This window comes from Drosophila subpulchrella, chromosome 3L, assembly GCF_014743375.2.
Source record: "Drosophila subpulchrella strain 33 F10 #4 breed RU33 chromosome 3L, RU_Dsub_v1.1 Primary Assembly, whole genome shotgun sequence".
In the NCBI taxonomy this organism is placed as follows: domain Eukaryota; kingdom Metazoa; phylum Arthropoda; class Insecta; order Diptera; family Drosophilidae; genus Drosophila; species Drosophila subpulchrella.
This window is the reverse complement of record NC_050612.1, coordinates 21,984,452-21,996,601: the sequence shown is the minus strand read 5'-3', so window position 1 is coordinate 21,996,601 and position 12,150 is coordinate 21,984,452. Positions and strand designations below refer to the sequence as shown.

At 41.6% G+C, this 12,150-nt stretch overlaps 1 protein-coding gene across 2 annotated transcripts in view; it reads right to left on the bottom strand.

Moving 5' to 3' along the window:
- The window catches only part of LOC119553826 (ecdysone-induced protein 78C), a 44,466-nt gene that overhangs the window by 28,919 nt on the left and 3,397 nt on the right, over positions 1–12,150 (bottom strand). The window contains exons 1-3 of one of the 2 annotated variants that reach the window (XM_037864457.1): positions 6,552–7,677; positions 3,201–3,478; positions 3,004–3,145 (exon numbers count right to left, since the gene is read on the bottom strand). In XM_037864457.1, the coding sequence (XP_037720385.1) occupies positions 3,004–3,145; positions 3,201–3,478; positions 6,552–7,599 (1,468 nt within the window). In that variant the 5' untranslated portion in view covers positions 7,600–7,677. Of the gene's footprint in view, positions 1–3,003; positions 3,146–3,200; positions 3,479–6,551; positions 7,678–12,150 lie in introns of those variants that run through there. The other variant, XM_037864459.1, reaches the window with a different exon arrangement.

Sequence of the window (12,150 nt, the reverse complement as noted above, 5' to 3'; positions counted from 1 at the left end):
TTGCTGCTGCTGCTGGCAGCGATGTTGATATTGCCACAAAATGCCGCATGCCGGCATGAAAACTTTTGGGCGGCTGTGTGTGAGTGTTATGTGCTTTATGTTTGACCCAAATTCCTGTAGAGCCATGCAAAGTGTTGCTGTTGACGTCGACGGTGTTGCTGCTGCTGCTGCTGCCGTTGTTGCTGTTGCTGCTGCAACATCCGAAATGCAATTTCAGCTTGGCAAGCATCGCGCTAATTTCCTTTTTTCATTGTACTTTGTGCCACTGCCAACAAAAGCTTTGCAAATTAAATAAAAGTCATGCCACGCCCACTCATATACACACAGTCAGCATAATTGCATTTGTTTTTCTCTACTTTTTTTTTGCAGGTTACGAGGGGCGGGGTAAAAATGGTTTGACCCATTAAAATCCTAAAACTCCAACATTTGCACAGGGAATCTCTAAAATTAAAGTTCATTTTAGGCTTTCGACGATGTTAGCAGCTCTCCAAGCCAACTTAATTGGAAAATCTCTCACGGCAACTGCAACAGCAACAGCAAACGGCAATCAGCAATCGCCAGCTGCAACATTGCCACAAACCATAAGCCGTAATAACCCCATCCGATTCGACAAAGTCTGTGGCAAAGTCTAATTAAAGCGAGCAAGCAAAAATCAAAAGGCGCCTCAAAAGTTGCAACCGCCCACCGACAACAGCAACATCCCATTCAGGCCCAAGCAAAACTTGCCTCAAAAGCAATTTAAGTAAATTATTGAACTTTCCATATGCATTGGGGCAAAGGAAAAGTCGCAAAGTTAAAGCCAACCGGGACGTAGAATCACTAAAGTGATGCGGGGCGAAAAAAATATGGAAAATGGAAAACTTTTTAGCCCTGAAACGAAGCTGCCATGCTCTGCGAGAAAACATCATTAATCTGGGCAAATAAAATATGGCAGTAACGATGGGTTATAAATGGTGATGCAACTTTTAGGACCTTTTTCCCATAAAAGTGTTTTATTACTTCTTTAATCTCTTTAGAGTTGGGAGCCGCTTAAGCTTTAAGATTTAAATCCGGGAAAACATGAGGGATTTTTGATGGGCAATAAATAGTGCATAAAGCTTCGCAACTTACAAGTTAACAAGATTCTTTAATTTTTTCGCCTTTCTATTTTATATTCTGCTGAAAATAGTAGTCGATGCTTAAGTTTTTTGCATAGTATTATAAAAGAAAAAATTGTAAATAATAAAAACCGGTGGATTATAATTGGAAGGTGTTAGAAGATGCTTAAGACAAATTTAAATTAAATAAAATTACCTTTTTGTACAAGAAGAATTGTTACCATTATAAATTATTGTGAGCAGATTTAAAGTAAATACAACTTTAAATCGCATTCAGTCCAAATTTAATCCAATTCTAAGGGATTTATTAATATTATTAAAGATAATACATTTTAATAATAAAAATTTAAGTATGTTTTATTTTTAAGTAAATGCAAATTTAAATTTAGAAAACCATATTATTTCAAGCATATCTAGTCGGCTACGGGCGAAATCTGTGCAGTCCAAGTCTATTAAATGTGGTAAAAGCCAGCTCCACGATTTTTTAGTGTGGGTCGAGGGGATTTTCTTGCGGTTCACTTTGCGTGGGCGTCGAGGAAAATTAAGGAAATGTTTGCTCAACACTGTGGGCCCCGACTCTTTGCGAGACAAATGCCATAAAAAATTGCAACAAATGTTGCAGCCAATAGAGTCGGCTAATAAATGTTGCTCGCGTGCAGCAACAGCAACAGCAACAGTGACAGCGGCAACAACACACTCGCCCGTCGCCTGATTTTATTTGCCGCTCTCTTGTTTCCGATCTTTTTGGGCAATTAATTGCGCAACATCAAATAAATTGCATTTGAAAGCCAAGGGATCCCTGGAGCAATTGTTGTTGCAGCTTTTGCCGATGTTGCTGCTGTGTTGCTCGTGTTGCTCGCGTTGCCGCTGCTGACAACAGTCATAAAAACTAATTTCGCTCTTGGTTTTGGACCGTGGGTGCATTTCGGCATTGCAGGAAGTATTTTCCAAGCCGGCAAGAGGAAAATTTGTGGCTAACCCGACTTCAACTGCATTTAAGCTGTGGTTTCCGCCCGCCTCACATTTCTGCGGCGAGTCTGGAGTTGTTTATGGGTGCTTAGCTAAAAGGTTGGGCGGATTGTAAGCCCGTTTTAAGGCTGGATGGACGGCCTCTGTCCGCGAATTGAGTTTTTATATGGGCGAATTATCTTAAGTAAAGGTTTTACAAACGTTTTAGGGGGCATTAGCTAACTAGTTAACCGATGTTCGCTGATTCAATTATTGAGAGTGGATTTATCAAGCCTACATGGGGAAATATAAAAAAGAGGTTACACTCTACAGAGGAAAAAAAAAAAACTTAACCTGTATTTATGGGTTCGATATTCAAGCGATTTATACTTTCTTTTCTAAAGAATATAACGACAACTATATTGTTATTTCTAAATATTTTAGGGGAAACATGTATTTCAACTACTTCGACTTAATTTTTAAGAATATAATAGCCATAATTTCTAAATATTTTTGAAATATAAAAGAAAATGATATTTAATTTTGTAGAGTTTACAATAAAAATTAAATCCTTATAGTAAGTCGAAACTTATATATTAAAATATGAGAACTTTAAGAAAATGACTATATTCCTCATTTTAAAAATCATTTTATTTTTAATTTAGGTAATCAATAATATTTTGTAACCCCAGCTTGTTTTTAGTGTAGTATAAATTGGTCTTCTAAGGCTTTATCTCGAAGTTGCCAATTTCCACTGACAGCCAACTGACACAATCTGCGATCTGTTGGCAGAAATCTGCCAGTGGTTTCGCAGCTAATAAAGTTATCAAGGGGCACAAAAACCAAGCCGAAAAGGTGCAGCCTCCCCTTCACTTTGGCCCCAAACGGTTGGCATTTGGGACATGGCTTAATCATATTTCCCGGCTACAGAAGGTATAGTTAAGGTTTTGGTACTTACAATCGCGGCTCATGCCAGCGGAGAGGCATTTCTTGAAGCGGCAATACTGGCAGCGATTGCGATTCAGCCGAATGACCAGGCACTTTCCGTCCCTCAGACAGCGGTATTCGATTTGTTTCTGGATGCTGCGACGAAAGAAACCCTGCCGGAAAAGATACTTAATTAGGGGATATCCCTTGAGGCCTCACAAAACTCACCTTGCAACCCTCGCAGGAGGTTACACCATAATGGTAGCCCGATGCCTTGTCGCCGCAGACTTTGCAGGGCACAAATGATTTCGAGGAGACCCCGTTGGTGTTGTTATTGCTGTTGCTGCTGCTGCCGTTGCTGTTGTTGTTGCTGCTGTCCGCTAGGCCAAAAGATTGCTGCTGCGGGTGTTGCAACTGCTGTTGGTGTTGCTGCTGCTGCTGCTGCTGCTGTTGCAGCTGTGTCGTCGTCTGCGGCTGCTGTTGCTGCTGCTGCTGTTGCTGTTGCTCTGCAAGGGAAAAATGCATCGGTTTACACATTTCCTCCGCTGGAAAGTTGTCCAGCTGGTCCCTTATGCAATGGCACATTGCTCATACGCCGCATGTGCAACAGCAGTCGCCGCTGTGCAATTTGGCAAATGAGTTTGCTGTCACTGCCGCCTTATCACCCACTCGCCATCTCGCCGCACACAAATGTCACACGGTTGCAACACACGGGGGCAGCCGCAATCAATCGACAACTGTCACAACCCATTGAGCTTGCCCACCTAATGGCTAAATTCAATTTTTCCGGCAGCCCTAAGACTCCTTATCTCAATCGTCCTTGAGCCGGCCGGCAATCAAAGTCAAATGCATTGCCCATGGAGTGCATTCAACTCCCAGGCGATGTGCGATAAGAAGAAATGCCAAAAAATCACGTATACGCCACCGCCTACAATAAATTGCCTGTAAAAACGGCAGTCACGAGGAAAAACTGCAGCCGCACAATTTTCACTGTGCGAGAGCCGAAAAAAATTTGCAATGCAAATTAAAAAAAAAAAAAAATTGGAAAAGTAAAGGAAAAACTGAAAAGCAGGCAAGGAAAAACTGGAGCCAGACAGCAATGTTTGCTTCTTGGCATTTCATTTCGAATTCAATTTGACTGCATTTCTTGCCTTTATTTTTCGCTTTTCTAATGCAAGAGGAAGAGGCAAATGAACTAAGCGCGGAGTTTGAACTGCCGTTGTTGTTGCTGGTTGCTGTTGGTGTTGCTGGTTGTCGGTGTTGCTAGTTGCTGCTGTGCCAATTGGCGTTGCCACACCTCAAAAATGCGAAACAAAATGAAATTAATGTGCAACTTGCACGCGCCGAAAAGCAGGGGAAAGAAAAGAAAAGGAAAATATTGGAACACACGGAAAGAAGTTTTAGTAGATTTTATCTCTACAGTACATTTTACTTTTAAATATGATCTTTGATTTCAAAAAATTCAGATTTAACAATTCTTTTTAAAAACATTTACGTAACTGAAACATCAGCAATTTTTGAGTTGGCATTATAATTAAAAGTAAAGCTTATTTTCAAATTTTAAAATATTTTTCTTTTTGATGTAATATTGGTATACAATATACAAATAATAAAATTTAATAATGATTTTTTTTTCAAATATTTTAAACTTTAAATATTATTTTATTCTTATTGCAATAAATGTTCAAGTTAATGAAAATTAATTTTGTTTATTTTAACATGGTCAATATGTTGTGCCTTACAGTAAAAAATGTTTAATTTTTTTAAGTGAGTTTATCTGCTAATATTTAATGTAAAAAAATGACTTCGTCTAATAAATATCATGTTTAATATTTTTAATTAAATATCAAAGATTACACACATTTTTTCAGTGCGTGACGCGTTACGCGCTTGTGCAATTGCAAATTGAATTTTCACCATTGGAGTGCCGGCAACAGCAACAACGCTGTCTGGAAAATGTCGTCGGCCCGGGCAGGAATGAAAAAGAAAAACCCAAAGGAAACTCAAGTGCCTGCTTTTCATTTTCGCGCCGCGTTCAAATGCAAATCATTTGGTGGCTTTTGTAAGTTGACAATTTGAAACGCCATTGTTTACCCAGCCGAAGAAAAAAAAAGGGGTGCGGGCCGAGGGCCAGAGGAAAACTGCTTGGCATTTCCGCGTTGTCAGACAAGTCAGAGGCATGGACGATAGACGACAAAGACTTCATATTTTCCTCGACTTTTTCCATTTTCATTTCCATTTCTTGCATTTATCTGGGCGAAGACAACTGATTGAAGGCAACGAGCGAATGGCAGGCATTATTGGCCGTAGAAGAAATATCAATAGAAGTGCCGGGGAAAAGCAGTCGGGTTTTCGACGTCTCCTTGATGAATTCCTATTTGGTTTTTTCCCCCATCCTACGATGCACTGATTTAATTTGCCTGCAATTTACATTCGCCTGCAACTGCCCGCACTAATTGCTGCAATTAAATGTTGCCGTTGCGGGCCGCAAAATGAAATCCTTGCCAGCGAATCCAGGCAATTAGCCAGTCCGGCCAAGACAAATTTGCCCAAGTGCTTATGGTTTTTATGGACGAAGGAGTGTGCACGGTAAATGTAGGAAGTACATTTACAAAAAAAAAGGCTTAACGTTTTTATATTTTTATTTTTTAATAGGTAAAATTGTTACATTCAATAGAAGGTCAAGAATTTGTTAGATAATATAAATTAAAACAGTTTTAAATATTGTAATACGTTTTAAAATATAAATAAATATATTTAAGCAAATATTTGTAAGAGCAAAAGTCTGTAATTATTATAATTTATTATAATTCTTCGAGTTTTACTTCATCGTTTTGGAAATGATTATTTGAGCTAAAAAATATTATATTCGGACATATATATATGCCATCTTATTAGTTTAATCAAGAAAAAAACTATTTAAGGTTGTTGAAAGATTTGAGATGTATTTTTTTACATTCAGGATAAGGTTATTTGACCAATTTCTTATGTAGGCGAAACATGTATTACGTAACTTTTTAAATAACATAAAATTTCATCACGGTGTAGCCCTCAGCTGACCGTAATAGTTATAAACTCAATTTTAGTCGCATTTTCCGGCTCAGTTCTTAGCTGGAGCAACCCACAACTCCCGAAGTCCATTCAAATAGCCAAGGAAATCCCATAACCGAGACCAATTCAAGGCGATTTATGAAAATGAAAACATTTCCTCCATGCCTTTCAATTGCACCCAATGCAACCACATTGACAGACCTGCAACATGAAAAGCAATTTCCTCGCAGAGCAGAGGGAAAGGAAAGGAAAGGGGGAACGGCCAACAGCCATTGGCCAATAACAGGGAATTATATTCATTTTCACATTTTTCATGCTGCGCTTTAATAGTTTCCTCAAAAGGAGAAGAAACCGAAGCCCCAACGACTTTCAATTGCTGCTGCTGCCGCTGTTGCTGTTGCTGTTGCTATTGCTGTTATGCAATGAATGCAAATTTATTGAACATAATTTCCAACAGCGACAACAATGGTCCGCAGAGGAGACGACAACGCGGAAGAGTCAGAGTTGCAAGTTGCACGTACCACGTACCTTTGTTTAGATGCGCAACAGATGAAGATGTTGCTGCGGGGATGTTGCTGGTGTTGCTGCTGCTGCTGCTGCTGCTTGCGTTGTTGTTGTTGTTGCTGCTGCTGACCGCTGACGAGGATGTATGACCGCTGACATTGACAACTGTACCCGGGCCCCGGGCAAAGTGCTCCGAGCAGCTGGACGACGACGAGGAGGAGACCGCGTGGGTGGAGGATGCCGAGGAGGAGCCGCAGGATCCCGTGGAGCCGGAGGAGGAGGCCGACGAGCAGCCGCTGTCCGGCGAGGAGTGGGCGCCGCTGGAGGAGGGGGAGCTGCTGCTGTTGTTGTGGCTGCTGGCCGGACCGAACTGATGCACACTGCTGATGGTGTACAGAGCACCTCCACCATTGCTCAGCGTGCAGTTGAGCTGGTGGTGTTGCTGCTGTCCAGGATGTTGCCCCTGTTGCTGCTGTTGTTGCTGCTGTTGCTGTTGTTGGTGTTGTTGCTGTGGGTGGCTGAGTTGCTGTTCCAGGGGGCCAAGACTGCCGGCAACACTCTCCACTGGCGCTGCTGTCCGGTAGAAATCGTCACACTGCAGCAGCTGCAGGGGATCGGCTTCAATGGCACTTAGGCAATCCTGCAACTCCCGGTGATGTTGCTCCTGCTCCTGCTCCTGCTCCTCTTCCTGCTCGGAGTCCAAGCTATTGGCCTCGCTGTAGGCCCCTTGGGTGGACGAGTCCTCCGGTGTGTCAAAGAAATGCAAATTAAAGTCGGAATTTGCATTAAAGTTGACCGCCGGCAGCAGGGCTCCTTCTCCTTCGCCCTCGTCCTCCTCTTCGTCTGCCTCTTCCTCGTCTTCTTCCCCGTCCTCGTCCTCTTCGTCCTCCCCCTCCTCCTCCTCCTCCTCCTCGCTTAGCTGTTCCTCGTCCCGAGCGAAATCCTTGATGAGGTCCTCCTCCTTCACCTGGAGCTGCTGCTGCTGCTCCGCCGAGTGCTTCACACAGGTTTCGACCAGAAGATTGGAGCGGATTTGTGCCTGTGCCTCCAGCTCTATTTGGTATACATCCATGTTGCTAGGATCGGATCGGTCAGATGGCCATCCATCATCTTCATCATCGTCCTGCTGGCGGAAATCGATGTTGGCAACCCGCGATGGCGCCCACTCAGCATGTTTGTGGGAAATCTCTGCGATGCTATACCGTTTGGCACTTTATGGGGAATTCGGAGAGGGGAGGGGTTTTTAAAGGGTTTCAGAGTCTTTCTATATCGTTTTTAAATTTTTATCAGCTGCGGTTTAATTATAAAGAGATCTTAGGCTTAACCTTTTTGAAAAATTTGTATTTTGGTTTCAACTTCAATTTATATATTTGGTTTACCTAGCTAGGAATCTTTCTTTCCGAAATCTTCTCAAAGAAATATTCGATCCAAATTTGAAACCTACAAAAAATGGTTAAAAGCTTTAGTAACCCAAAAACATGTTTCTATAGATCAGTGGTTGTTCTTTTTTATAACTTTGAGATCTATGGAGATCTTTAATGGTGTATTATTTTTAAAATTATTTCATATGATAAGTACATTTGATGAGCTAATTTAATAATCTCAAAAAAAAAGTATTTTCTTTTTCAATCATGTACGTATTATTTTTCAAAAATCGTTAAAATTATTTTTTAGGTGTCCTAACTTTTTATTTAAAATGTTGTATTATTTTAGGTTCGACCTAAAAAAAACTGAAGAAATATTTAAATTTTATGTTAAAATAGTTTGTGTACTACTTGATTTGCAACTTCATAACATTTAAATGACATGATTATGTCATGACAAATTGCCCTGCCTAATTCGTGTGCACAGTTTCCCATGAACGGTTTAATTAAATTATCACTATCATCCCGCATTTCTCTCCCCCAATGCCCCTGCACTTTTATTTGTTACTTGCACTTAGCATTCATAATGGCTTATATTGCATAAATTTTCAATTCACTTCCGTGTTGTTTTCGCAGTCCCTCGTTTCCAAGTTCAAGCGTATTCCAAAATCGGCCGATCGATGCGACACGATATGATATGATATTATATGGTATAGGTTCGTTGTGGGGCGGCACTCGCGACTCGATGTTTTCGGGGAGAAATGGTGATCGCGCGTACGAAACTCTCGCCTCGTCGAGATCCAAGCGCCAACTTCGCAGCGCTCCAAATGCGCCAGGGAAAATCCAAGCCAAACTGCAGAACTGTGGAACTGCAGAACCGCAGAACCTACGACAACACACAAAAGTCCAAGACGACGACGACGGCAGCGACGCAGAAGAATTGCGGCAAGAACGTGTCCCTCTGAGCGAGTGTGAGTGAGTGTGCGGCGGTGTGAGTGTGGAAAGAGCAGGAAAATAGAATGCAATGCGGCTGTGTGGCCCAATGGAGTGGGAAAACTGCGAAGCGCCGCCGCCGCCGCAGCACGAGGCGGAATTGGAGTCGGAATCTCTGGAGGAGATCCGGGGGGACGGGGGAGAAACGGGCGCACTGAGAGAGAGTCAATGTGCTGTAGCTTCTATCTTTCTAATCTCCACCAGCAACAGCAGCAACAACACAAGCTGCAACAGCAACAACCAGGGAAATAACAGCGGCAACACACTCGCCAGCAATAAGAGCCACAAGAACAACAGTCACATCGATAGCAGCAGCAACACAAGCTGCAACAGCAGCAACAACCCAAGCTGCAACAGCATCAACCAGGAAAATAACAGCAGCAACACACTCGCCAGCAATAAGAGCCACAAGAACAACAGTCACATCGATAGCAGCAGCAACAGCAACAGCAGCAACACAAGCTGCAGCAACAACAACCAGGGAAGTAACAACAGCAGCAACACAAGCTGCAATAGCAGCAACAACATCCAGGCAACCAACAGCAACAACATTAGAAACTGCTCCAGCAGCAACACTAGCAGCAGCAACAACAACAGCAGCTGCAGCAACAGCAATAGAAGCAACAACTATTGCTGCCACAGCGACAACAACTCGACTTGCAACAGCAACATGCATTGCCACTCTCGCTGCCTTCGTGTTGTTGCTGCACTTTTCCATTTGCAAACTCTTTTCCTGGTTGCTATTTTCAATTTCTATTGCCTCTGTCGCAGTCGCTGCCGCCGTCGCTGCCGACGTCGCAGCTAGCATTTCCAAGTGCAACAACACTCCACTCAAGATCAATTTCACACACACTACTGCAGCGATAGAAGGAGAGAGAGAGAGAGATAGAGAGCTAGAGAGGGGCGCGAACCGTTACTTAGTTTGCACTATCCTCGAGTGAGAAGGCAATAGAATATGGGAGATTTAGTATATGTGTGAGTGTGCGAGGGAAAGAGAGAGCAGAAGTGGGGGCGCCTTAAAGGGGGGTCAAGAACCTTCAGCCGACTGAGCGAGAAAGAGAAAGGGAGAGCGCCAGTTGGCTCTCCGAGTGGGAGAGAAAATTCTGCAATGCGGAAGTTTAAATGTTGCATGTTGCTGCTGCGTTTCTTTTTTCGATCTTTTCTGCCCAAAAGAAAGTGGTAAACTTTAGGTTTTGGCACTAAAATACTTTCACAAAAATTATTTTTGAAGATCAATAGAAAAGTAGGGGGGAAGTAAGTTCGAAGTCAGAAATGTTTCAAGTTGATATGGTAATTTTCATGGTATTTCGGAAAATGGACGGTGAAATAAACATTTAAAAAGAAAAAATATTTGAGTTAGAGCTCTTGAATGTTAACGATTGATAAATATTATTAATAGTGGTAACTTAATACTTGACGATAGAAAAAAAACTAAAAAGACTGTTTAGATTATCATATTTGAAAAAGTAAAACAAATTTAAAAATTATGGGTTCTTTTAAGCAATATAGCTATGAAAAAGTATCCATTCATCAAGTGTTAAATATATTATTAAAAAAAAAATCTTTAGAAAAAGTACTTCTTAAAACACCCAAAATCCGAACTTTTCTAATGCCCCCATAGATATTTTTCTAACGCATTGCACAATTTCCCTGACGAATGCCTGGCCCAAAAGGGAACCAACGAAAGTCAATGATCAGCGGCAGCGGCGACGTCAACTGCATGCTAGTTTGCCATTTTTCCAACGGGCAGCGAAAGCAACCAGAAACTGTAAATAACAAGAAAACGGCAACTGGCCGATCGGCAGAGCTATATATCCACGATCCTCCGCGAAAGCGAAAAGCCGAAGTGCGGCGACCAATCGAAGCGATAACTCCGCCGCCCCCACCGATCCACCCAGGCTGTACTATACCATACAATACCATACCATACCATACCATACCATACCGTACCGTACCCCATACTATATGTCCGATTGCGTCGGGCGATAAAACCTGATCTCCACAGGCACACGGACACGAAACGCACACTCCTTCGAAGACGCTCACCCATACACAGACACGCGATGACGACGAACCAGGAAGAGAAAAATGAAAAAGCCGCCTCGCGAAGATTGTGTAATCGAATTGAGTGAGTGTATGTGTGTGTATGTGAGTGAGAGTTGTTTAAAGATGGGCGGGCGAAAAGGGGGGGGGCACTATTCTTATTATTACTGCATTTCACTTATCATCAAAGGGTGGCGGGCGGTCGAGGAGGGGGCGGGCGGTTGCCTTGGCTTCTTCGCTTTTTCGCGTCTTATTTATTTTGCTATTGTGGGCTCTACGTTGCCGCTATAAGTTCAATGACTTGTGGGCAACGTCATGGGCAACATCTGAGGCAACAACAGTAGCAACAACTGGGCGCGGGCAGCAACAAAGTGGCGCAAAATGCGTTTAGTTTTATTTATTTGCTTATTATTATGCCACTGCCGACAGCCTCTAGATTCTACACAGTAAAACTTAGGATCTAAGTAAACCCTGTCATGAAAACCATATTAACTGTGCAAAATCAAAATCTAGTCATATAAAATATAGGATGTAGGTAATAGATTATGGGTACTAAAAGAATATTTACAAATATTTTAGAAATATTAAATATTAATTAAGAAGATTAAGAAAACTATTAAGAACCCATTTAATTTTGGATTAACAATATAATATATACCAAAGTAAAAGTTTGAGATTGAAAATAAATACAATAGCTTATGTACTAACCATATTCTAAGTAACAAAGTCAAAAATATAATATTTAAATAAAACAAAAAATCTCTTATTTTAGGTCTTTTGTACAAATATTATTTTTATTAAATATATAAGGTTTATGTTTTCTAATCTTTTGAGAACTATGAAATTCCTCAAAAATAACAAACTTTTTTTCAGTGCAGGTTCTAGATTTTAGCCGCTTGAGTGCTGACTCTTGTTTACTCTGCGCATTTTTCTTTCGCCACCATTTGTTGCTATTGTTGTTGAGGCCTGACTGATTTTGATAGCACTCAACTGGTAAACAACGTTTGCCTCAGTGAGCGTTAGAAATTATCACTAGATGGGCAAGCGAGTGGAAGGAAAAATTTGCGCACAGTCGAAGATCAAACAATGGCCGAATTTAAGCGGAACAGCAAACAACTGGAATTCGCAACTCAAGCTCAAAACTATTATATTTCCATCCCCATGACGCCGTGCCGGTGTCAGAATGCCAGAAAATACGGACTGTAAAATGCAGAGATGCCCAT